General features: G+C 41.1%; 2 protein-coding genes across 2 annotated transcripts; both read left to right on the forward strand.

Moving 5' to 3' along the window:
• The first annotated feature begins 2,196 nt into the window (after nucleotides 1-2,196).
• On the forward strand, nucleotides 2,197-25,789 carry LOC116672157 (uncharacterized). The gene is made up of 4 exons (XM_032503809.1): nucleotides 2,197-2,507; nucleotides 2,641-2,757; nucleotides 25,149-25,290; nucleotides 25,463-25,789. The coding sequence occupies exons 1-4, from the start codon at nucleotides 2,292-2,294 to the stop codon at nucleotides 25,777-25,779; spliced, it is 792 nt and encodes a 263-aa protein (XP_032359700.1). The 5' UTR covers nucleotides 2,197-2,291; the 3' UTR covers nucleotides 25,780-25,789.
• On the forward strand, nucleotides 6,189-22,898 carry LOC116672155 (NACHT, LRR and PYD domains-containing protein 12-like). Its single transcript, XM_032503806.1, is given in 13 exon segments — nucleotides 6,189-6,412; nucleotides 6,877-6,974; nucleotides 7,673-8,428; nucleotides 8,431-9,529; nucleotides 10,890-10,965; nucleotides 10,967-11,064; nucleotides 16,024-16,197; nucleotides 16,692-16,865; nucleotides 20,137-20,310; nucleotides 21,015-21,061; nucleotides 21,453-21,574; nucleotides 21,982-22,037; nucleotides 22,650-22,898. Coding segments are annotated over 13 exon segments (3,231 nt in total). The 5' UTR covers nucleotides 6,189-6,284; the 3' UTR covers nucleotides 22,879-22,898.
• Nucleotides 25,790-27,374: the final 1,585 nt, after the last annotated feature.

The raw sequence follows: 27,374 nt of genomic DNA on the forward strand, positions 1-27,374 counted from the left end.
TTATACAATATGCTGAATTTGATGAAACAGTTTCGGCTTACCCTTTTTTAGAGAGCTCTCAGTGACCATTCCCTCTGGTTTGCACAAAATGCCTCCTTTTTGTCTCTTTCCGGCAGACGTGGACTGTCCGTGGAATCTGGACCCGGAGTTTAAACAACTTCTAATCCTGATTCCGTGAATTCCTAAGTTTTAACCCACTACTCGAAACCATCCTCTGCTACCAAATTGTTGCGAATTCCACTTGGAGGGTCCCAAACGTCGGGACTCAAGTACTAAGAATCACTCTAGCTTTGATTATGTATACCAAACGATTTATTAATAAAACAGAGCAATGCATTCCGGACAATAAATACGTGCACGGGTCTCAATGGAACATGACTAGTTCAGAGGTTCACAAAAAAGGCCCCGTAAACAGTGGCGTATTGCTATTATATCACTTCTCTTAAGGAGCTCTATTGGTTAAAAGCTCACAAGGCGGGTCATATCGTCTTAGAAACTGTATTTCTATTGGCTGGGTGGGCGCGACTTCCTGTTTACATTCTTCGGCAATGTGTAGGTGTGTGCGTGTGTTGGGGGTTGTTTCCTGTGGGATTTCCTTTGTTTGCCTCCATTTTGAGTGAACACGTGGCTTTCTGGCCTTACTGCATCCGGTTCTCTTGTAAATGTAATGTTTTGCCAACAGGGTATCGCCCCCACCTGGATGCCAAGCAACAGTACATTTTCTCCCTCATTCAATGTCTGATATGAGTTCTGTTTCATTAACTTATGCATAAGTTCATTCACAGTGTCTAAACATGATAACAATATCTGAGTACAATTTCTCACAATAATAACAATACCTCAGTATAATATCCCACAGTTTGTAGTCCTTACATAGTAACCAGTAGATTTCTGGTGAATGTGGGGTTTGTAGTCCTTACATAGGCTAGTAACCAGTAGATTTCTGGTGAACGTGGGGTTTGTAGTCCTTACATAGTAACCAGTAGATGTCTGGTGAACGTGGGTTTCAGACATGCTGCTTGGTTTAAATGCAACTCCCGTTGCGTCTCTGCCATCGGAGATTTTTTTTTTTTACTGTCAGCTGCCCCCCGCCCCCTCTCTCTCTGTGTCTCTCTCTTACTCTCACACACACACACACACACACACACACCCCCACACAACACACACACACATATACCTGGTGTGGAAATAAAAAATAAAAAAAAGAACCAAAAAAAAAAAAAATCACACTGATCATAAAAAAATAAAAAGTTAAAAAAAGAAAGTTATATTGAGTATGAAAACTCTTGTTCATTACATTTTACTACATAATTGCAACTGCATGTGTTGTATTCATTGTTGCAAAACGTTCTGTATATAGTTTGTTTGTTACCATGACAACACCATTGATCCGAAGCTCGATGCTGTCATGTAAGTAGTTTTCAAATCAGCAATAAATATACATTTTTTTTCATCAACTCATATCAATTGCATGCTTAAATAACATACCGGTTAAAGCTCCGCACATTTCAAGAGAACCCGACCCACTTCCGGGTTAAATCTGACCACTTCCGGGTTAGGCCCTGCCCAGTCCGAGTACGGATCCGGATACAGATAATTCATGTGGTAAACAGATACAGATACAGATAATGCTGTACTCGCTCATCCCTACCTGTAAATTTAAAGTTGCTCCGATTAGTGTAAGTGGTGAATCCAAACATGGGTCCCATAGGCCCCGCCCATTTAAAACCAATCAGTACCACACTATAGGTGTGGCTTCAGGAGTGGGCTTACATGGTACCCTCCAAATTTCATCAAAATTGGATGAGCCTTTCATGAGATATAAACATATTTGTACATGAGCCCCCTAGTGGACAATTTTCGTAAAAAACATTTTGGACCCTCAGATGGTCCGACCGCTATAGCGCCACCTAGAGATGGAATTGGGTCAATTGTTGCACCTGAGGTTCTTGCAGAGTTTTGGACCAGTCCTGAAAATGGCACACCCCCATCATGTGCGCTTTAGGCTCTGGTGGGAGAAGAACAAGAAAAATGGATAATGGAAAATCTCTAGAAACCAATCGGGTTCCACGGCCTTGGTCTTGGACCCCTAATAAGGTACAGGGTAGAGGTGAATTCATTGGGGGGGGGGGGTCCAGAGTGAATGACTATGGATTTATTTGAACTCAAGTAGAACTAAATAAACGGTAGATGAAGCTTTTATCAATAAAACCAAAGTTTAACAGGTCTTTGCTTTCACAGCGCTGCTCTTTGATGGCCTGCTGTCTGTCGTCCACATCTCCGATGATGGGATGAGCATCTTGGAGCCGCTGAAGATTACAGACACTCATGTGGTCGTGAAGGTCCCTCACCTCTCTGCCTTGGGTCTGATCTGGGATTTCGTTAGAAGATTTGTGAACTTCTCACTGCCAATAGAGGCCCAAGTTCTGCTGTTCCTCCGGCCTCCGGACATGGGGCCTCAAGTACTAGATGTTTTACTGCTGCCTGGCAACGTCCTTCTGGATGAGGTACGTATACCTTGTAGGTATTTATGTATATGTGTGTATGTATGTATATACTGTATATATATATATATTGTTTTATAAACATGCTGTATAATAAAAAAGAAAGTAAACTAATAAAAATGTTCTGTCATTGAAGGTTGAGAGGAAACAAAGAGGTGCTAAACACATTAGGATCTCTTCCAAGTGCCGTCTCAGCATTGATCAAAGTTACAGTGTCCACTGTGAGCCTGAGGGCTTTAAGATCCAGCCTGAGGTGAGTTTAATCACTTCTGCTGGTTCTACACAGACGGATCATGTAGAAAACATCTTCCAATCAGCCAGAAACAGATCTGAAAATGACATGTTGCTTCTGGGTTATATTAACTGACTGTTCCACGTCATCTATTTTGGAAGGAAAAGCAGTTAAAGCCTGCTGTTGTTAGGTGGACTTGGACTCTGAAAGAGATGGAGTCCAGTACAGAGTGGAGTGTAATTCTTAGTTTCAGACACTAGATGGAGACAGAACTTCACTGATGGACCAACAACATGCAGAATTCAGAGAAAATTAAAAGCTGTTTAGGTTGACTACATATTGCCTGTTTTGGGTGCTGAATGTTTCAGTGGACCAACAATCCTGCATCAAATATAGCTCCTGCACTTTAAAAACACATATTGTATATCTTTTCATATTTCTTTTATATTTTATATTGTATGTCTCCTGACAGTTTGTTGTTATGCAAAACTTCACAGAGACAAAGCTACCTGACAATAAAATGTTTGTAATTGATAATAAAGTTTGTGTGTGTGTGTGTGTGTGTGTGTGTGTGTGTGTGTGGTGTGTGTGTGTGTGTGTGTGTGTGTGTGTGTGTGTGTGTGTGTCCGATTGTAAAATTTGTTAAGGTCACTAAAGGCTTCTTTCCTCCTGTTCCTCTTTATGGAGACTTTTTTTCTACCAAACTGTTTCTGACATCTTCTTTGGACATACTCTTTCCTTCTGCTTTTTTTTCAAGTTTGTTGATTTTTGTGAAGTTGTTGTCCTTTTTTTACCGTCTTTTTGTCATTCACCCCCAAGTTTGTCTTTTTGTTTAGCTTCTTTGAATTTTCTTTTACTTTTCTCAACCTATTATTGCCGTTCTTTACTTCCTTCCATCCTTTTCTAACATCTTTCTCCAGGTTTTGTGGTTATTTAAATGTTTTTTTCTGAACTGAAGAACTGAGAACTGAAATTTCCCTTCATACTTTTCCAGTTTAAACTTTTTTCATTTAAACATGAAAATAAATATTATTTTTTTGCAATTTCTCTGTTTTTGGGATCATTAGGAGCCAAAATATTGTAATCGTGATTAAAATGTCCATCAATTGCACAGCTCTAATTAGCCTTCAACCCTTTTTCCCTCGTTCTTGACCCGTTTGTTGTCTTCCCGTCAACCATCAACTTCTTATCCTTCCGTGTTAAAATTAAAAAAATAACTTTTTTTGCACTTTTTCTGTCGCTTTTGGTGCTTTCTTTAACGTTTGTCCATTTTTTCAATGTTTTTTTTAATCCATGATCAATTATCCTAATTTTAATGACCTTATACCTAATTTTAAAATTACGAAAAAGCAGAATTATTAATGTAATATTTAAGATCAGAGCATGTTGATCACAGACTGGTTTATGTAAAAATGTACATCCGTGCATCCAACTTATTTTGGGGCAATTTGGTTTGTATTTGTATGCAAAAGTTAACCCTTCTTTCCTTTTTTTGGGGGGGTTTCTTTCAACAACAAGTGAACAAAGTTCTATAGAAGTATCTAGGTTTAAGACAGAACTGGTTGGTCATTTCTTAGTATTCTGTCCCAAACCAAACGGCAAACCGAGGAGGACAGAGGCTTTGATCATGTGCTGCCAGTAAAAACAGGAAATGATTTGAAAACAGTATTCTGACTGAACGTTGACATCTACCAGTCTGTGATCTCCCTCAAAGAACTTCCTCTGATGTTAACTATTAGTCCCTATCATTCACAGTGACTGCTTTCTTTTCTCTAATTGTATGGCTCATTTCATATACATGAGGACTATTCACCAGGATTTCTAAAACAAGTGTAAAACTAGTGGTGATGAGTTGGAATAAAGTCGGCTAAGAATGTGTTAGACATGATGATTTCAGCTTTCAACTTTTTAGACAGCAAAACAGAAGAAAACAGGTGCACGGTGGACGGGAAGACAAGATGAAGGTTAACAAATATTGATTTATTGAATACACTGAAAGTTTAATATGATGTATGAATGAAATGCCATGTGTAAAGCCTCAGCATTCAGGCTGTAGATGTAATATCACATGTGACAACAAGATGGGGGCATAGAGCAACTTTAAAATCCCACCAGAGTCACCTGAAGTTCCAGATAGTGGAAATCACTTCTACGTGCACTGGATTGTTGATGTGCATGTGTGTTCTCATGTTGAGTCCTGTGTGTAAAGTTGAGCTGAAGCAGGTTTTAGGCGAGGAACACATACTGACTCCTATTAAATGGAAGTGTGCTGTGTGGAGGTGTATCTACTCTGAAGGTGTGTTCACCTGGAACAACACTGATTACCACTTTCACCCATTTAACACACAACATATTTAACCAGCAGCATATTATCTATTTAATCATCTACACTTTAGAATACCGCATCTTCATTACAGACCAATAGTTAGTCAAACAGAACAGGGGGGGGGGGGGGATGTTGGGAATCATGGCGTTGCAATCGTTAGATTTAAATGTTCCACACTTATAAACATTTCAATTTCACATTTCACATGAAGTCATGGGATTTCTTGTAAACAGAGAGGGGAGGATTCACAGTGAGGAGGTGATCCCGGTCCATGAGAACAGGGAGGAGACCCTGAAAGTGAAAGAGGTGAGTCAGTGTGGTCTCCATTTAGAGAGAAGAGAAGAGAGCAGGAAGAGGAAGTGAAGGCTGAGGAAGGGTGAGTGCTAATCCACCATTTATTATTTTACTGTTAAAGTCTCTGAGACCGTTTTCTCCCGAGGGACTGTAGAGGAAAGAAATGTTAGAATGAACATTGATGGTTGACACGAAGTCCTGATTGGCTGAAAAATACGCATTAAACCTGCTGGAACTTCAGAAAACACACATTTAAAGATAAGTGTGTGTGTGTGTGTGTGTGTGTGTGTGTGTGTGTGTGTGTGTGTGTGTGTGTGTGTGTGTGTGTGTGTGTGCGCGTGTGCGTGTGCGCGTGTGCGTGTGCGCGCGCACTTGACATTTTTGTGATGTGGGCAACCTGTCAGAAAGTTGTAAGTCCTCTGGTAGCTGTGCCAAGAGAAATCTCTATCATTCCCATCAGCAGAGACGGAGAGCGTAGTTTATGTTATACAGGCTAATTATTGCTAACTAACATGCTAGTTAACATTAGTAATTAAACCTAAACAGCTAATAGAAGCCCAAACTGTTTGCGTGCTTCTCCTGACAACAAGGTGATTTGTCGACTATGCGACGGTAATGACGCGTAAAAACGCGTGCTGCGGAGCCAATAAGGTGACCTACAAGGTAATGGAGCCTTTTTAGACATTGACGTGTTCTGTTTAGAATAAACAATGGACAAATAGAGTCTTGACACGCTTCAGATGTAAAGTTATTCACTGTCAAAGTGGCGCAAAAATGAATGGCAGTCAATGGGATGCTAACTGCAGGTGATGGCTTTGTAGCATTAAAATGGCGCCATGGGAGCTACTTGCAACTTGTTACCTCTAACTGTGGTGAGCTCCCAGTCAGTGTCCCTGTTGTACCTCTCAGACTGACTTCAGATCAGAAGATGAGTGACTTGGAGGAAGAGGAGGACGGAGCAGAGTCTGGAGTATCCGACTGTCTGTCTATGAAGAGTGACCGGTCCAAAGATGAACCTCCATTCTCCAGTAATGAATCTGGACAATCAGACACAAAGTAAGACCACTGATACTAACTCATTTTATGACTATCTTTTCAGTGTCTTCTGCCATGGCATGTATTGATTTTAGCTGTAGCAGGTATCTCACTAGCACTAATGTTATCCACATTCTTATTTAAACATAAAAAATGATATCCATCTCCAAAAAAGCCTGAAGGTCTGAAATTAGAACAGAAGAACAGAAAGTCATTGTTCTATGCAGATGAGTTATTCAAAAAATGCCTCATCCAATATTAAATAAAGTTAACTCTTGACACAGTAACGTGTCTATCAGCTGATCCGTGGTTAAACAAAGCCTGACATGAATGTACTGTTGATCCAGGCTATCTTAATCATGCATTTGATAGAAAACAGAAGGGCTTACAACACAGGAAACAGTGTGGACATCACTGTTACATGCTGGTCTTTCACCATATTCAGTTGTTTCAACAACAATAGTGATGAAGAAATGTCTCCACAGAGAGAGGAAGAGGAGTGATGCTTCTGAGGAGGAGCAGCCGTCCAGATCCAGAACCAGAGCTGGACTGCAGGCAGCCAATCAGAGCAGCTCTAAGCAAAGTAAGTCTGTCAATCTGTGTGCTGATGTCTTCATGTCTGAACACACCACTGCTGTTGTAATACGGAGACATTTGTTGTGACATTTAACATTATAAATGTTCCAGTTTTTAGAGACATTTGTTGAGTCGCACAACGCAGACATTTAACATTGGGGGGGTGTAATGAAGGACAGAGTGGATTCGGAAATAATCCGTGTGAGAGCCCTTTCGTTTAATGTGTAATATTTGTTGCTGTTAGTCCTCCCGCCACCAGGGGTTGCCATGGCGCTGTCAATTTGGCTGTGACACAGGTGATTTAATCAATGTCCAACAGGGCACAGGTGTTGGAGGAGAAGGAAGCAAACAGCTTTTTGACCAAAATGTTATGAGAATGGAAAGACGAATTAAGGTATTTTTGTTTGGTATTTCCAATACTGACCGCCAATGGTTGAACTATTGTATCACATAGTGCATGCGTCTTAAATAGCTCAATTATCTACCCAGCAACCGTAGTGGACTTTTTTGATAAGCAAAGGGCCCCTACAATCCGGTTGGTACCCTAAAAAGGACACAAGTAAATTTGGTACCCAATCACAATTTCAAGTCTAACTGAACTTTAACTGAAATTTTAAATATTAATACAGTAATACAGTTCTAAGAAGAATCACCTAGAGTGTTATCTCTTTCTTGTTCTGTCTCTCACCTCTGTGCTTTTTTTAGTGAACGTTGGTCGTCAGAAACAAAAGTTCAGGCTGAAAGAGACATTTGAACGTGTGACTGAAGGAGCTGAAACAGGAAGTAGAATTCTCCTCAGCAGGATCTACACTGTCCTCTACATCAAAGATGGACTGAGTAAAGAGGTTAATACCCAACATGAGGTGAGGCAGCTTGAGACAGCTTCCAAGAAGAAGACCCTCCATGACTCTACAATCAAGTGCTGTGACATCTTTAAAGCCTCACCTGGCCAACAGAAACACATCAGAGTGGTTCTGACGAGCGGCGTCGCTGGCATTGGAAAAACCTTCTTAGTGCAGAAGTTCTGTCTGGACTGGGCTGAGGGTTTGGAAAACCAAGATATCAGTCTGGTGATTCCTCTTTCCTTTAGGGAGCTGAACCTGATCAAAGATGAGCAGTACAGTCTTCTGGAGCTGCTCCATGTTTTCCATCCAACATTACAGGAGGTCCCAGCAGAGCAGTTTTCCGCCTCCAAACTTCTCTTCATCTTTGACGGCCTGGATGAAAGCAGACTTTCACTGGATTTCAACAAAGATCAGGCTGTTCCAGATGTCACACAGGAGTCATCAGTCAACGTGCTGTTGACAAACCTCATCCAGGGGAAGCTGCTTCCCTCTTCTCTCATCTGGATAACTTCCCGACCTGCAGCAGCCAATCAGATCCCTCCTGCGTGTGTTGACAGGGTAACAGAAGTACAAGGCTTCGCTGATGCCCAGAAGGAGGAGTACTTCAGGAAGAGAGTCAGCTGTCCAGCAGAATCATCTCCCACATCAAGACATCCAGGAGCCTCCACATCATGTGTCTGATTCCAGTCTTCTGCTGGATCACTGCTACAGTACTGGACCACATGTTGACTACAGACCAGAGAGGAGAATTGCCCAAGACCCTGACTGACATGTACTCACACTTCCTGCTGGTTCAGACAAAGAGGAAGAAGCTCAAGTATAATGAGGGACATGAGACGAGTCCACAGGAGCTGATGGAGGCCGACGGGGAAGTTTTTCTGAAGCTGGGGAGGTTGGCGTTTGAAGAGCTGAAGAAAGGAAACATCATGTTCTACCAAGAAGACCTGGAGCGCTGTGGTTTGGATGTCACAGAGGCCTCGCTGTACTCAGGAGTTTGTTCAGAGATCTTCAAAAGAGAGAGTGGGATCTTCCAGAAATCAGTCTACTGCTTCATTCATCTGAGCGTTCAGGAGTATCTGGCTGCAGTCTACCTGTTCCACTGTTACAACAACAGGAACACACAGGTACTCAAGGACTTCCTGGGAGATGACTTCAAGCATGGAAACTCACAACCAAAGTCTTTTTTCAAGAAGATTTTTAAGTCCTTTGGAGACAAAGATAGCCATGGTGACAGTGAACATGACAATTACCCATCCCTGGTTGTCTTCCTGAAGAGAGCCATGGAGAAATCCCTTGAGAGTAAGAATGGCCACCTTGACCTGTTTGTCCGCTTCCTTCATGGCCTCTCTCTGGAGTCCAACCAGAGACTCTTAGGAGGCCTGCTGGGTCAGACAGACAACAGTCCAGAAATCATCCCGAGAGCCATCAACAACCTGAAGGAGATGAACAAGTATGGAATCTCTGCTGACAGAAGCATCAACATCTTCCACTGTCTGATGGAGATGAAGGACGACTCAGTCCATCAGGAGATACAAGAGTTCCTGAAGTCTGAGAACAGATCAGAAAAGAGACTCTCGGAGATCCACTGCTCAGCTCTGGCCTACATGCTGCAGATGTCAGAGGAGGTTCTGGAGGAGTTGGACCTGGAGAAGTACAACACATCAGAGGAGGGACAACGCAGGCTGATTCCAGCTTTGAGGAACTGCCGAAAGGCTCTGTAAATTCAGATTATCATTTTAGATCAGTGTGAAGCTGAGGCCATCAGTATTAGAGTAAACATACAGACTTTACACACACGAACAATAGAAACCTTACACACTATAAAAGATAAAGTTGCTTATTGTAAATAATTTGACATGTTACTCTGCAAATGTCTTGTGCCAATGCTGTGAGAATGAGACAATGGAGATCTAAAGTATCTTCTGTCATAATTAATCCCAACAGACAGCCTTTTGACAGTCTATACAGAGTCAGCGGTTGGTTTCTATAAGGCCTCGATTTCAGATACAAACACTATTTGTACAAACACTATTATTGGGGGCAAGGTTAAGCTTTTTCATAATAACTTTCATTCAGTTCTTTTTATCATATTTTATGAGCAGATATTGAACAATTTAATTTTAAGGCTGTTTCTGTTAATTTTCACATTCTATGGGCAAGGCAATGCAAGGCAGCTTTATTAGTAGAGCACATTTCAGCAACAGGGCAATTCAAAGTACTTTACATAAAAAACATTAAAATAATAAAAGTAACAATGCCGTACAAGAAATTAAACATTAAAGAGCAATTATAAACAGTTAAATATATAAAAATAGATGAAATAGCTGCTTTTAGACTTCTAGTATGGGAGAGTGTATATTGTGTGAAGGGTTCCACCTCTTTATTCTGTCTGCTAGAAAACATCAGAAACCTCCCCAAAAGCTGCTAGGTGGTAATATTCACCACCAAAAGGCTAAATAACCCAGAAGTTTTCATAAGCTGGCGATCTGAAAAACTGAGTTTTTATAAATAAAAATGTGGATCCAGACGTGAGAAATCAGCAGAGAGAATGGGAAGACTGTAGGATCCCAAAGCATCATCACACCAACCTAACAAGATGGCCTACGTTATGTGTGGTAGCTTAATTTACAGACAGAAGCAGAGAGTTGTCCCCCCCCCCGGTGGGCGTGGCTTTCAGAGTATGACGTGATTCTCCCTGTCTCTTTGCAGCAGGTCAGACGGAACCTTGTACAACTCTATCATCTCCTTCATATCCAAACTATTTAGTTGCATTAGTTTTGCAATTGAAATATGTAAATCAGAATCAAATCTATCAGAAAATTAGATCAATGTTATTATTGTTGTAAGGGAATAGGGAGGGTTTAAAAATATGTTCTTCATCTGAATGATCCAGTATCGATTACACAGAATTGATCTCTGCCTGTCTGGCGTGAGCATTTTGAAACGGGTCCCGTGACCTCTCTGCTCAACATATCGGAATGAAATGTCAGACCCTTGTGAATCAAAATGTGCTTTTTTTTCGATAAAAGGGTCAGATTTGACTATATTTTAAATGTTTTTGTTATCTGTCATCACAGTCTGTCTGCCTGTCACCTCTCTGAGACTGACTGTGAAGTTGTGGCCTCAGCTCTGAAGTCCAACCCCAGCCATCTTTCGAGAGCTGGACATGAGTAACAACAACCTGAAGGATTCAGAAGTGGAGCGTCTGTGTGACGGACTGCAGAGTCCAAACTGTAGACTGGAGACTCTGAGGTCAGTTCATGTATTGTGCTCGCATACAGTGCATAACTCACTAGGGCTGTTGGAACAAATTCTGAAAGTAGAATATAATTTGAATGCTAAAAAAAGTTTTATTTCACTGCTGAAATGACCATTTAAATATGATTCTTTATAAATATGTTGGCTAGTGTTAGCTAATCTCAGATTTTTCATCTTGGCCTACCCACATGCTTTTCTTATCACGTCTGATAAACAATAAATTATGTGAATATTGGGGAATAGTTTCAACATGACCTTAACATCTACATCCACCCAGCCAGAATGCTTACATTATCATTAGTAAGCTGGTTCTTGTTTCCTTCATGGAGACAGTTAAAGGTAATGTTAGCTGCCCTACAGCTGTCAGCGTTCGCTTCCACTTCATACAGTGGGGCTCGAAAGTTTAGGCACCCCAGGTAAAAATTTGTATTAATGTGCATAAAGAAGCCAAGAAAAGATGGAAAAATCTCAAAATGGCATCAAATGACAGATTAGACATTTGTATAATATGTCACAAAAAGTTAGATTTTGATTCCATCATTTAAACTTTTAAAATAAGAGAAAACTAAAAAATGGAGTCCTAGCATGCACCGCCTCCTTTGGAAAGCTGAGACCTGAACGTGTCATGGATTGTTCTCAGTCATCGTCTGGAAAGACCAGGTGATGTCAATCTTAAGGTTTTAAATGCCCAGACTCATCTGACCTAGCCCCAACTATCAGCACCATGGGTTCTTCCAAGCAGTTGTCTAGAAAACTGAAAATGAAAATAGCTGACACTCATAAAGCAGGAGAAGGCATAAGAAGATAGCAAAGCTTTTTCAGATGCCAATATCCTCTGTTTGGAATGTAAATAAGAAATGGCCGTCATCAGGAACAGTGGAAGTTAAAGCAAGATCTAGAAGACCAAGAAAAATATCAGACAGAACAGCTCGCAGGATTGTGAGGAAAGCAAGTCCAGACCCACGTCTGACTGCACAATCCATCCAGAAAGACCTTGAGACACTGGAGTTGTGCTACACCATTCCACTATAAAGAGATACTCGTACAAACATGGTCTTCATGGAAGAGTCATCAGAAGAAAACCTCTTCTAAGTCCTCACCACAAAAATCAGCGTTTGAAGTTTGCAAATGAACATATAGACAAGCCCAAACTTTTTTTCACCATTTTTTTGTTTTCTGTTCTTTTGAAAGTGTAAATGATGGAAATAAAATCTAACTTTTTGTGACATATATTACAAATGTCTAATCTGTCATTTGATGCCTTTTGGAGATTTTTCCATCTTTTCTTGGCTTCTTTATGCACATTAATACAAATTTTTACCTGGGGTATCCAAACTTTCGAACCCCACTGTACAGTGGTGTGAAAAAGTGTTTGCCCCCTTCCTCATTTCCTGTTCCTTTGCATGTTTTCACACTTAAGTGTTTCGGAACTCAAACCAATTTAAACAATAGTCAAGGACAACACAAGTAAACACAAAATGCAATTTGTAAATGAAGGTGTTTATTATTAAAGGTGAAAAAAAAACCAAACCATCATGGCCCCGTGTGAAAAAGTGATTGCCCCCCTAACCTAATAACTGGTTGGGCCACCCTTAGCAGCAACAACTGCAACCAAGCGTTTGCGATAACGTGCAATGAGGCTTTTACAGCGTCCTGGAGGAATTTTGCCCACTCATCTTTGCAGAATTGTCCTAATTCAGTTACATTAGAGGGTTTTTGAGCATGAACAGCCTTTTTAAGGTCATACCACAACATCTCAATAGGATTCAGGTCAGGACTTTGGCTAGGCCACTCCAAAATCTTCATTTTGTTTTTCTTCAGCCATTCGGTGGTGGACGTGCTGGTGTGTTTAGGATCATTGTCCTGCTGCAGAACCCAAGTTCTTTTCAGCTTGAGTACACAAACAGATGGTCGGACATTCTCCTTCAGGATCTCTTGGTAGACAGCAGAATTCATAGTTCCTTTTTATTACGGCAAGTCTTCCAGGTCTTGAAGCAGCAAAACAGCCCCAGACCATCACACTACCACCACCATATTTTACTGTTGGTATAATGTTCTTTTTATGAAATGCAGTGTTCCTTCTACGCCAGATATACTTGGACACACACCCTCCAAAGAGTTCCACTTTTGTTTCATCGGTCCACAGAATGTTGTCCCAAAAGTCTTTGGGATCATCAAGATGTGTTGTGGAGAAATTGAGACGAGCTTTGATGTTCTTTTTGCTCAGCAGTGGTTTTCTCCTTGGAACTCTGCCATGCAGGCCATTTTTGCCCAGTCTTTTCTGATGGTGGAGGTATGAACGCTGACCTTAACTGAGGCAAGTGAGGCCTGCAGTTCTTTGGACGTTGTTGTGGGGTCTTTGTGACCTCTTGGATGAGGTCGTCGCTGCGCCTTAGGGGTAATTTGGGCGGCCGGCCACTCCTGGGAAGGTTCACCACTGTTCCATGTCTCGCCATTTGTGGATAATGGCTCTCACTGTGGTTCGCTGGATTCCCAAAGCTTTAGAAATGGCTTTATAACCCTTTCAAGACTGATAGATATCAATTATTTTCTTTCTCAATGTTCCTGAATTTCTTTGGGTCTCGGCATGATGTGTAGCTTTTAAGGATCTTCTGGTGGACCTTACTGTGTCAGCAGCTCCTATTTAAGTGATGCCTTGATGTGAACAGGTGTGGCAATAATCAGGCCTGGGTGTGGCTAGAGGAATTGAACTCAGGTGTGGACAAGCACAGTTATAGTATGTTTTAACAAGGGGGGCAATCACTTTTTCACAGAGGGCCATGATAGTTTGGATTTTTTTTCACCTTTTAATAATAAACACCTTCATTTACAAATTGCATTTTGTGTTTACTTGTGTTGTCCTTGACTATTGTTTAAATTGGTTTGATGTTCCGAAACCCTTAAGTGTGACAAACATGCAAAGGAACAGGAAATGAGGAAGGGGGCAAACACTTTTTCACACCACTGTATACCTTCTAACAGCTGGATTCTCAGTAACGGGACAATCTGCAAGGAAAAGGTTGGAGTAAAGTTAGTGACAGCACTGTTGGCCGTTATCAATGGCATTAGCATCGTGGCTAACACTATTGTTACTTAGTTTCTGACACATGGTTCTGGCTGTGCTTTCTAACATGATCTCATTGTTCTAATAGAGTACCATTAGACTTGTTCCATCATGTTTCATTATAGAGATCTCTGTTGATTGGGTTTGGCATACATACACACACACATACATAGAAAAACACAGAGACATGCATACAAAGAAAACACAACAGACACCCCACACACACAAACACACCACACAAAACAAAACACAAAACACAGAGAAACACACATAAAAAGAAACACAGACACACACTCACATAAGCAGAAACACGGGACATACACACCCCCAACTAAACACTGGTGCAGACACGCACACAGACACCACACACACACAAACACCACAAACCCAACAACCCCACACAAAAAACACACAACAGAAACGACACAAAACAGACGCACCCCAAAAGACCCCACACACAACACAGACCACACAACACAACACATACACGGGACATACATCCCGACACAACAAACAGGCCCCTTCACACACACACCCCACACACAAACAAATGCGCCACACACCACACAAAACACACACACACAACAACATACATAGCACACACACAGAAACAGGACACAGAAACACATACACAAAAACATAGATACACAAACACACTGTGACATACACACACAAACAGAAACACACACACACACCCGAAGGCTGTGTCATTCCTCCGTCAGTACTCTGCTAACGAGCACTGGCCACCTATGGCTGTAGTCCCACTTTTGATAGTTGGCATTGTTCATTGTTCCATAATGAACAAAATGTAAGGAGTAAAAGTAAAAAGTCGGCACAAAAATAAATGGTAAAGTAAAAATACAGTAACAATGTCTAACAATATCTCTGATAAACACACACACACAAACGACACACACACACATTTAGATAAAAACAAACGAGCAAAGGATTTTTACAAATGCAGCTGTTTTTTAAAGGGTCAATATATTGAATTAAAAATTGATTTCATCATGTCATTTATTCGGCCGGGTGTACTTCTGAGGAGGCTCGTCCTTTAACATCTGCTGCAACTGCGTGGAGTTTTACCAGTCGTGGTCACCCGTGTCTTTTTCTACACTGTGGTGTGGGGGGGGCAGCAATCAAAGAAGGACACCCCCGGCTGGATAAATGATTAGGCGGGCCGGCTCTGTGGTCGGCAGAAGCTGGACTCACTGGTGACGGTGGCAGAGAGGAGGACATTGGACAAACTGCTGGACATACTGACAATGCCAGCCACCCCTGCACCCCGTCATCAGCACCCAGAGGAGCCGGTTCAGTGGAAGGCTGCTCCTTCCCAAGTGCCGGACCAACAGACTCAAGGACTCCTTTGTCCCTCATGCCATCAAACCATACAACTCCTCACTAGGGGGGAGGAGGAAATAGGGCAGAGGGACAATACATACATACATACATACATTTATACAGAATACATACATACATACACACACACACAGTACACGTACATACATACACACAGTACACATACATACACCACAGTACACATACATACATACATACATACATACATACATACATACATACATACATACACACAGTACACATACATACACGCACACCTGGACTTAAATTCACACCTAGTCACTTTATCACTTTATCACTTCAATACTGGACTCAACACTGACACTTTAATAATAATTTATGGTCTTTTCTTTGTTTAATTGACAAATGTTCTTATTGTTATTTTGTTGTCTTATACTGTCTTTTTTATCTATTTCTTAATTTCTTTTTCTCTTGCTAAAACTGCTGCTGGAATTTTCAATTTCCTTGTGGGAGTCATCCCAAAAGGATCAATAAAGAGAAGTCTAAGTCTAAGTCTAATCTTTATTCAGATTGAAGAGCTGCTGGTTGTCAGAGATCAGCTGTGCTTCTTTGGTCTCAGCTCTGAAGTCCAACCCCAGCCATCTGAGACAGCTGGACATGAGTTACAACGAGCTGCAGGATTCAGGAGTAAAGCTGCTGTGTGGTTTTCTGGAGAGTCCAGACTGTAGACTGAAGACTTTGAGGTCAGTAGAGGGTGGGATTCAGAGTAAAAACAGAGTAGAAAATGTCCACTGTTAGTATTTAAAGTAAATTAATGTTTCTAATTTTTTGTAAGTGGTCACATCTGTTCCAAAAGATCCTCTCAACTACTATTGGTTTTAAATGGAAGAAGTTTACCAGCTGAAGTAGAAATATTTCTCTGGTTTCTGTTCATTAGAAATGTCTGATCATTGATATTGATCCTTCAGAACACACACACACACAGAAACACACACACAGACAAACACATGCACAGAAACACATACAAAGAAACAGACAATCACACACACACACACACACACACACACACACACACACCACACACACACAAACGACACACACAAACTCACACACACAGGCATATAGATGAAAACAAAGAGACCAAAGGATGTTCCCAAATTCAGCTGTTTAAAGGGTCAATATAGTATTTATTGAATTAGAAATTGATTTTCATCATCGTCATTTATTCTTTATTCAGATTGGAGCACTGCTGGTTGTCCAAGACCAGCTGTGCTTCTCTGGTCTCAGCGCTGAAGTCCAACCCCTCCCATCTGAGACAGCTGAACCTGAGTGACAACAAGCTGCAGGATTCAGGAGTGGAGCTGCTGTGTGGTTTTCTGAAGAGTCCAGACTGTAGACTAGAGACTCTGAGGTCAGTTTACTGACTCTGTTACTATTAGAGATCTAACATGTTTAATTAAAAACTGAAAGTAATTCATGTACAAACAGAACTTACATCTATAAAGTTGTAAATGTTTTTTTCTTCATATGTTCATGTTTCTTGTAGTATATTCAGACTGCAGTCCCAGAAGACTTGTGTTTACGAACCCTTATGTTGTCTTCCCATTGACCATCAGCTTGTTGTTTGGTACTATTTTCCTCAACGTTTTGGCCCTTTTTCCTCTGCTTTTAAAGATTTTTTGTCTTTTTTTTTTAAAAAACATATCATGGTCGATATACCTAATTTATATGACATAACTAATCTTTACAGAACAGAAAATGTGAATTATTTTGACTAACCGTTAAAAGGATGTTGAGTGGAACACAGAATGTTTCATGTCAAAGTTTGTCAGGATGCTGTTGAAGTTTTAAATTCCCTGCAGTTCTTTTGTTTTCTGGGTTTGTGTTTCAGTAAATGAACTGTTATATAGCACTTTTCTAGTCTCAACGACTACTCAAAGTGCTTTTACATAGTACAGGAACCATTCACCATTCAGACACAGTCACACACTGTGGCCAAGGCTACCATACAAGGTGCCACCTGCACATCAGATAAACACTCACACACATTTACATTCCGATAGGGCAGCATCGGGGGCAACTCGACACATGGAATTGCAGGGCGGGGATCAAACCACCAACCTTCCGATTGGATCCACAGTGTCACTCAGAACAGTTTGACCAAATTTAGTCTGTTCTCAAATTGAGACACATAAGAGAGACATATATATATATATATATATATATTATATATATATATATATTATATATATATATATATATATATATATATATGTGTATGTGTGTCACTCTCATGTGTCTTCCCTGTATCCATTTCAAAAGCTACTGTGCAAACACAGTTGCGTGACCAGCCCCCGTGACCAGCATTATTAGATAGTAATAGAGCAGATAACAACATAACACACGTGTGTGTTTTTGTCTGTGTCTTTGTGTGTGTGTGTGTGTGTGTGTGTGTGTGTGTGTGTGTGTCACAGATCACACACCCACACTGGCACACACAAAAAACAGACACACACACAGCACTGTATCTTCACAGCAAGAAGGTTGTGGGTTTGAATCCAGATTGTTCCGGGCATGTCTGTGTGGAGTTTGTGTATTCCCCCCCAGGGTCGATGGGTTTTCTCCGGGTGCTCCCCCACCAAAAACAACATGTACTCCATTCTCCACTCCATTCCTCATTCTTCCGTCAGTACTTAGCTTACGAGCACTGCCGTAGTCCCACTTTTGATGTGGTCAGCATTGTTCCAAAATCAACACTTATATTAAAACACTCACAGGGAATGACGAGCGGGATGAATGTGACAAACGCAATTTTCCAGCTCACTTTCCTGTATACAATGCAAATGAGAAGTGACTGCCTTGACTAGTTCTAACCCATGAAGCATATTTCCAGATGCAAGTGTTTAAAGTTTGATTAGTCGTGTCTGATCTGAGACCAGCGACACTTTAACATGTGTACAATGCTTCCTCTCCAACCCGTTCTCACTCCACATTCATAAAATACTGACGCTTGGTCACCCATGATCTGATCCTGACCTAACTGTCCCATTGTTGTCAGTTAAACATACATCCTGACTAGGGTGGGAATCACCAGAGCACCACGATACGATATTATCACGATACTTGGGTCACGATACGATATTATTGCGATTTTAAACATATTGCGATATTCGCGATATATTGTACTCTATTACTTTTTCCAACTTCATTATTTTGTCCCCAAAGGAAAATATCGTCAACATCTGTTTGTTCATCTCACATGGATTTTATTGCTGTAAAATGTGACTGTCAAGCGACTAACAACAAACCTTTCATGAATGTGTTATAAATGTTATACAACTGGCAAACTGAACTGTTTGCATTTAATAAGGTGGATGCATCACAAGTCAATGCAACACGTTCTGCTGTTTTTAAACTTTCCTGAACTTGAGTTTAACTTCTCTGTAGACCTTGGGTACGGCTGTATCCGTGAAAAGCGGCGCGACAGAGTTACGTACCTTGGTTCCAGTGTTTTGTTGACAAAATCCCTCTTTTCCACAACGTTGTATGGACGCAGGTCTTTGCACATGAGCAGGCGATGGTTTGAGTTATTTTCTTCGCTCGTTCTGAATTTGGAGGTAGCTTTGTCAAGCTAAGTGTGTCCAGTGTTGGTTGGTTTTTCGGCGGAGCTGGTTTAGCATTAGCTTTACCGTCCTCGGCTAACGCTAACTCTGGATGGTGGCGTGTAAGATGAGCCCTCATGTTGGTGGTATTCCTGAGTATTTTATTTGCATACGACACTCCTTGCAAATCGCATGTCTCATATCCATCTCAGTTGTCCCCTCCTTGTTAAAAAATCCGAAAAAGTTCCAAACACTTGATTTAAATGCAGACGGTGCATTTCTGATTTCTCTCTCTAACGCTGACATGTTTATTTTATCTACATCCTCCTGCACGCTGACAGTCACCCCGCTGACCTCACCAGAAAACAAACAGCGCCATCTGGTGGACTGAAGAAGCAACTGATTTGATTATTCTACTACCAAAAAGTTAAATTCTCATGTGCAGTTTAAATAATAAAAAATCGATACTTGGCGTTTGTGTATCGATACAGTATCGCCACGGGAAATATCGCGATACTATGCTGTATCGATTTTTTCCCCCACCCCTAATCCTGACCCAGAACTTCAAATACTGACTCCAAGGGTCCCTGCCAAGCATGTCTAAATATGACGCTAAAGGAGACTTTTTGAGTCAATACCAAATGCCAAAGGCACCTGACCAAGCGTTGTTGTCTGACGTGATGGAAGTGAGGATTTGTTGTCCTGTCTAGGGGTGTCACGATACTAAAGATTCAGTAGTAGCTGCCAATACAAGAAAATAACATGATTCTCAATCAATATTGATTTCGAAAAAAAAGAGATCTAAAATGTTTAATTCACAACTAAAACTATTTCATGTGCTGAAGTAGAACTAATTCTTTGGTTTCTGTTCATTTCAAAGTGTTTTCACAAAAATGTCTATTCGTTGATATTGATCCTTCACAACCCACAGGCGCACACACACACACACACACACACACAAAGAATATAACAAAGAAATGAAATGATATTTCCAAATGCAGCTGTTTAAAGGATCAAAACAGTATAGTATTGATTGTATTGGAAGTATTTTTTTATAATTGCCATTTATTCTTTATTCAGATTGAGGGACTGCAGTTTGTCAGAGACCAGCTGTGCTTCTCTGGTCTCAGCTCTGAAGTCCAACCCCTCCCATCTGAGAGAGCTGAACCTGAGATGCAACTACCTGCAAGATTCAGATGTGAAGCTGCTGTGTGATCTTGTGGAGAGTACAGACTGTCAACTGGAGACTCTGAGGTCAGTAGGGGGTTGGAGTCAGTGCATGCCGGACTCAGCAGTATTGAACAAAATACAGTTAGTATCAAATCACCAAATATATATACTGTGTGTGTGTGTGTGTGTGTATGTGTGTGTGTGTGTGTATGTATGTGTATATATATATATACACAATATCAAAAAGCTACCGTGTTTAGAAATACAGCAAAATGACTTGTTTGACTAATGTTTATTTGTGTGGACTTCTGTATATTATTATTATTATTATTATTATTATACAGTCTATTTAAAAAATTACAAGTCAGGAATCCCTGTCAGATTATCCCCCCACCTGTTGTTGGTACAAGCCATCAGTCAGTGTCTGTGCAGATGAAACCCCCAACGTTTCTTCAATGTCTAAAATTACAAAGTCGGCTATGTGGGAGTTTTTTGGGTAGCGAATAATCCCAGATACCACAACCAATTTCAAGGTAACGTAACGCTGTCTAAAATATTGAAATACTTCATGCTGCTACAGAGGTACATACCATGGCTAACGGCAGCTAGATTTCTCCCTAACTTAACTTCACAGAACGGAGGAAAGCAGAGAAGTACACTTCTTTTGCTAAGTTAGTACTTTTACTGCAGTGTTAAAATAAGTTGAAGTTTCTTCAGTGTTCATCTGATGAGGATTTACTTTAACTCTCCCCAGAAGATAACTGCTTTATTCATGTTTATCCCTTTAGGGTGAAAGACAGCGTGTATAGGGCTGCACCTGACAGACATAAAGGAGGTGAGTAAATATCTCAAAGAAACATAATAGCGCTGTTAAAACAGGGCCATAACTGGAGATTAGCTGCTGGGAGCTTTAAGGTGCTGGTTGATCTCAGTAACCACAGCAGATCTGTTGCTTTCTTATTCTCTGTCTTGAGTCTGTCATTTCTATGTAAATGTTATTGTAGAAACTCAGTCTTCACTTTGTAATGACCCACTTTGGACGTGGCCTCAACTTAAACGTGATTTAATATCTAGTAGTTAACAACAGGAAACGTGAGGAGAAAGACGTGCTCCAAAGGACTCTGATGGCTTTGAATGGGACGGTGCTGTTAGACCTTTATAAAGGTGGGTCACCAGCATTTCTAAAAGTAAGTTTGCCATCTCCTGTGTCTTCTTCTCTCCCCCAGATCCGTCTACGTCGAAGACAAACCCTGATGTTTCTGAGGACAGAAGAGAGGATCAGCTGTCTCCTGATCCAGAGAGGTTGAAGCAGCAGTACCATGTGTGTAGAGAGGCTCTCGATAAAAATGTCAGTCTTTCACTTTAACGTTTTAATTAATCTGTCAGTGATCAGACTGGGGGGGTCCTCAGTTTTACCCCCTCCAGGGTTTACTATTCCCTTTACTTCTACCTTCTCTCTCTCTTCTCTTCATCATGAACTCATTCAATATCTTTTCTTCTTCCTCATCTCTGAAACCAGCTGCTGTCAAACAGTCCAGCAGGCTTCATCTGTGCGCAATCATTTCATCTAATGATAATTATTTAGTCAAGTGGTGGATAAATAGTGCTCGTAGAGTAGAAAGTGAAGTGGTGGATATAGAGTAAATATTGCATGTAGAGTAGAAAGAGAAGCAGTGGCACATAGACCGGACTGTGTGAGTTGGGGGGGCGGGCAGTTTCTAATCAACTTTTTTTTTCTTCTTTTTCTTCTTCCAGATTATGTTCCATTTCACAGCTGAGCTGCTGACTGAGTCTGGAGAGACTTCATACAGGTAACCCAATCAATGCACAGTACTTCATACTTTCAGCAGCTCCACTCCAATCTAATGTCCACTTTATCTCTTTTTACTGCATCAGGGGACTCCATGAGAACTGCCCCCCCACACACACCCACACACACACACACACACACGTAACCTGTCACTTCAACTGCTTTTCACTTTTAAAGCTCATACACTTCTACTCCTGCAACCGGTGCTTCTTTCTCTTGTCAAGAAAGACTTTTTGAGTAAGCAGTGATCACATTTCTAGTTTTTAGGACTTTTTACCAGGACTAAAGCTGGATGAATTTTGTGTTTGTGTTGCCGGGCAGATTACGTCTGACTTTAGCCCCAAATTGTTTGCTCCCAACTGTATTTTAGAAGCTGGGTGAATTCTGACACACTGGTTTTTGTTAGATGTTCACAACAGCTAATCAATCAGCTGAAGAATCACTGATCTGTCTGTCGGACTGTCGGATGGATCGCAGGTTGTTACCACGCAGTAAGGAAGACTGAAACGTGTCAAACTTGACGTACAAGATGAATAAAAACGGTTTAGGTCAACACATTGTTCGACCCACAGAGGGAGACCTTGCTTGTGATTGGCTGTTTTGTGTCTGACAGGTTCAAGTGTCCTGGTCCAGGTATTTTCCAGTGTGCTTTGACCGGACTGGTGTTTGTTACGACTCAGGAGGCGGAGCTGCTGTACAACACTGTCCAATGGGATGAGAGCCTCCTCCAATCAGCAGGCAGGATGGCTGCAGGGCCGCTGTTTGACATCAATGTTCACAGGATGGAGCACTCTGTCAGCTCCACCTTCCACACTGTGAAGCAAAGGATGGTAAAGACATGACTGTCTTCAATGATGAAGAATGAATTAATACTACTGCAAAGACGTGTACTCATGTGTAGTAGTGGAGTTTATTCAAAAAACTTAACATACTCATCCAGACAGATCACATGTGGAACAGGAAAACATTTTTTTTTTTTAAATAACTAGAACTGCAAGCAGTTATGACGGGGTCCAAGTCTCATCGTGCCAGTTGCCCTGGGGAGCGAGCGAAAGTGTAACCCAAAGCATAACGGTGGGGAGGCAAACATCAGGCAAAATTTGGTTCAGAGCTTCAGAACGGTATGCCGAACCATTTCATGCCGATAGCCTTCACAATGGCAAAGATAATGCAATCGCAAATTTCCTTTTAAAACGAATTGAGTTATCGGTCAAAACAAATTAACATTCATTATTGCACCCCCTAAGGGCCGATCTTTGCCACATTTGGTACAGAGTATTGTAGTGGCACTGAATAATTACCTCAAGTCTTTTGATGATAACATTTAATCTGGCCGAGATATGTATTTTGTAGCTAGATAGACAAATATATCATGTTTGGTCGTCAAATATGCATACTTTAAAAGTAGTTTTTTTTTTTTTATAGCTTTCTGTCAAGGCCATCTGGTGATGCTACCTACTAAGTTTTGTGCAGATCAGTCAAACGGCCTAGGAGGAGTTTGTTGGTTTTGCACATTGCGTGATATTGCAATTTTTTTCAGAAAGGTGTGGCCTATATCCTGTTATTCAGCTTGATTTTGTAACGTGGTAGATAAAGGCAAAAACACAGTACAACGCCACCTAGTTGTCCACTTGTGTAATCTTTGGTAGGTGAGGTCTCTGACCCATTGTACATGTACCCTTTAAATTTAAAGTTGCTCCCATTAGTGTAAGTGGTGAATCCAAACATGGGTCCCATAGGCCACACCCATTTAAACCAATCAGTACCTCACCATAGGGGTGGCTTCAGGAGTGGCCCTACATTGTACCACTCCCAATTTTGTCAAAATTGGATAAGCCTTAGATGGTTATGGCAAAGTTTGGCCTTGACAGAATTTATTTTGGCCAAGATATGGCAAAGTTGGTGTTTTCATAGTTAGCTACACAAATTTGTTTGTGCATAATATGCGCAATTGTTATTCTATAAAAATTCTTTTAATAACTTTTTTGTCAGGTCGGGCCGGAGATGGTATGCGCCAAGTTTTGTGCAGATCAGTTGCACGGTCCAGGAGGAATTAGAAAAAGTATATGTTTTTGATAAATTGTGTTTTTTCACGCACAAAAGTCTTGGCGGAAATGGGCGTGGCCTATTCACAAGATTCAGTTGGATCCATTGAACGTGTGGGTATATGGTTTTTGATAGTTATAGGACTTCTGCTACGCAGTATAACGCCACCTAGTTGTCCACATGTGAGGTCCTTGCGGAGATTTGAAAATGGCACACTCCTTCCATGTACTGGTTTCGGCTGTAGTGGGAGAAGAAGAAGAATAATGGATAATGGAAAATCTCTAGAAACCATGGAGTTGTGCGAACTCAAGTAGAACTAAATGAACGTAGATGAAGCCTTTATCAATAAAACCAAATTTAACAGGTCTTTGCTTTCACAGCGCTGCTCTTTGATGGCCTGCTGTCTGTCGTCCACATCTCGTGATGGATGAGCTGAGACCTGAGATCGCATCATTGGTGAAGTCCTCACCTCGCTGGTCTGATCTGGGATTCGTTAGAAGATGACTCACTGCAATAGGTCGCAAGTTCGCTGTCCCTGCCTCCGCTGGGCCTAATCTATGATGTTTACGAGCTTTGTGCAACTCCTCAGATGAGGTAGGACGTGTTATACGTGTAGGTCTTTATGAGCTCGGACATGGTGGTAGTATCTGTAGGTTTTATGTACTATTAGGATTGATGTCTGTGTGTGTGGTGTACATACATACTCATTACATACAACGTCTAAGATAAATATATATGTGCGTATATATACATACATATATGTACGTATATAAATATTGTTTTTTTCATACATGCTCTATAATAAAATAAAAAGTAAACTAATAAAATGTTCTGTTATTGAAGGTTGAGAGGAAACAAGAGGTGCTAAACACATTAGGATCTCTTCCAAGTGCCGTCTCAGCATTGATCAAAGTTACAGTGTCCACTGTGAGCCTGAGGGCTTTAAGATCCAGCCTGAGGTGAGTTTAATCACTTCTGCTGGTTCTACACAGACGGATCATGTTGAAAACATCTTCCAATCAGCCAGAAACAGATCTGAAAATGACATGTTGCTTCTGGGTTTCAGCTTGAAAGGTTTAGCTCAGACTACGGACCAAACTACCATCCAACATTTGAAGTTTTCCTGGAGACGATCCCAGAGAATGTGACGTTGATGATCCAGGACCGAGACAGGAGACAAGTCTGGAGACGGGACGTGTCTTTGAAAGGTAAGGGCTTCACCCTGCTGCAGCAGCACACCACCTGATAGATGTGCCAGATATCTCCGCAAACCTGGGGGGGGGGGCGCCGTCATAAAAAACAAGAAACGTATAGTATAAATGTATGATTACTTTTTAAAGGATAACACAAATGACATTATTTTCCCCATTTATCTTCCAGGTCGTACTGGGCCAAATCCAGGGAGGAATGACCCAGCAGAGGACAGTGATCCCCTAGAAGACAAGCTGTTTTGGGTTCGGACCCAGTTTGTAACCCGAGTGTCTGATCCAGTTCTGAACCAGCTTCTGGATAACCTCCTTGAGCGTGGTGTTCTAACTGACGGTGAAATGCAGTCAGCCAGAACACGAGGCAGAGCTGACAAAGCCCGAGACGTGATGGACACGGTGAGAAGAAAAGGACGTGAGGCCAGCTCAGTTCTGGTCGCTGCTCTCCGTGAGGTGGATCCAGTCCTCTCTAGAGAGCTGAGATTAATCTGAAGCACCAAACTGTGGAGAGCTGTGGTGAACATCTACAATAACTGACTGTTCCATGTCGTCTCTTTGGAAGGAAAAGCTGTTAAAGCCTGCTGTTATTAGGTGGACTTGGACTCCAGTACAGAGTGGAGTGACATCTTAGTTTCAACCACTAGATGGAGACAGAACTTCACTGATGGACCAACAAGTTACAGACTCAGGCATCAGAACAACTTTTTTTAAAGAAATCCTGCTTGCTCATTGGTCCCCTCATTTAAATGCATTTGACCTTTGTAAAGCCTCATGTCATTATCACTTTAGATATTCTGCTAATGCTGCGCAGCTTTGCCCCCCCCAAAGCTGCGCAGCATTTAGCAGAAGTAGTTTCTCTTTTGAGAAAATGAACAGCTGTTCAGGTTGACTACAATTGCCTGTTTTTTATGGAGAACAGAACCAACAATCCTGCTTCAAACATAGCTCCTACACTTTAAAACACATTTTGTTCATATTTCTTTTATATTGTATGTCTCCTGACTGTTTGTTGTTATGCAAAACATCACAGAGACAAACAAAGACTAAATGACAATAACATTTTAGTAACTGTGTGTGTGTTGTGTGTGTGTGTGTGTGTGTGTTTTGTGTGTGTGTGTGTGTGTGTGTGTGTGGTGTGTGTGTGTGTGTGTGTGTGTGTGTGTGTGTGGTGGTGGTTGATGTTATGTTTTGTGTCACAATTGGTTATGAATGGTTTTATTCCACCATGATTTCTAAACAAGAATACAAAACCAGTCACACTGACTGGAATTTACAAGGAAAAATGTGACCCATCATTTACTTTCAACTTTGTAAACAGCAAAAAGAAGAAAACAGTTGCACGGTGGACGGAAGACGGATAAGGGTCAACAAATATTCATTTTTTGAATATACTCATAGTTTTATATGATGTATGAATGAAATCTGTGGATCCATGTGTTTAAAGCCCTTTTTAAGCATGGACAGCTCCCACTCTGTTTTAGTAGTAATGCTCTGTTTCAGCACCATGGACAGTACTTGTACTTACTGTAGATTTTTTCTTTTGTGTGTAGACACTTTCTACTTTTTACTCCAATACTTTCATCTGACAGCTTTAGGTACTAGTTACTTTAGTTACTCTGCTACATTCATCTGACCGCTTTAGTTACTAGTTACTTTAGTTACTCCACTACAGTAATCTCACAGCTTTAGTTACTAGTTACTTTAGTTACTGCACTACATTCTTCTTAAATCTTTAGTTACTAGTTACTTTAGTTACTAGTCACTTTAGTTACTCCACTACAGTCATCTCGCAGCTTTAGTTACTATCTGTTGGAGTTAGCGAGAGAGAGAAGTGAGAAATTTAATGATGTAATTCGCATAGACAGTGAATTAAATGGACCAACAGACCCTATTGCTCTGGATGGAGACAAGTGACGTCTATTAGCTCTTTTCCGGTGAGTGCTGAGCGTTACTGTGCAGTCTCCAACTGAGCTTGAAGTTGTACGTCTTATGGTAGCTGTGCCAAGAGAAATCTCAATTATTCCCAATCAGCAGAGACTGAGAGCATAGGTATATGTTAGGAGATAACATAGGCACCGGCTAATTAT

Source organism: Etheostoma spectabile, chromosome 22 (assembly GCF_008692095.1).
Source record: "Etheostoma spectabile isolate EspeVRDwgs_2016 chromosome 22, UIUC_Espe_1.0, whole genome shotgun sequence".
NCBI classification, from domain to species: domain Eukaryota; kingdom Metazoa; phylum Chordata; class Actinopteri; order Perciformes; family Percidae; genus Etheostoma; species Etheostoma spectabile.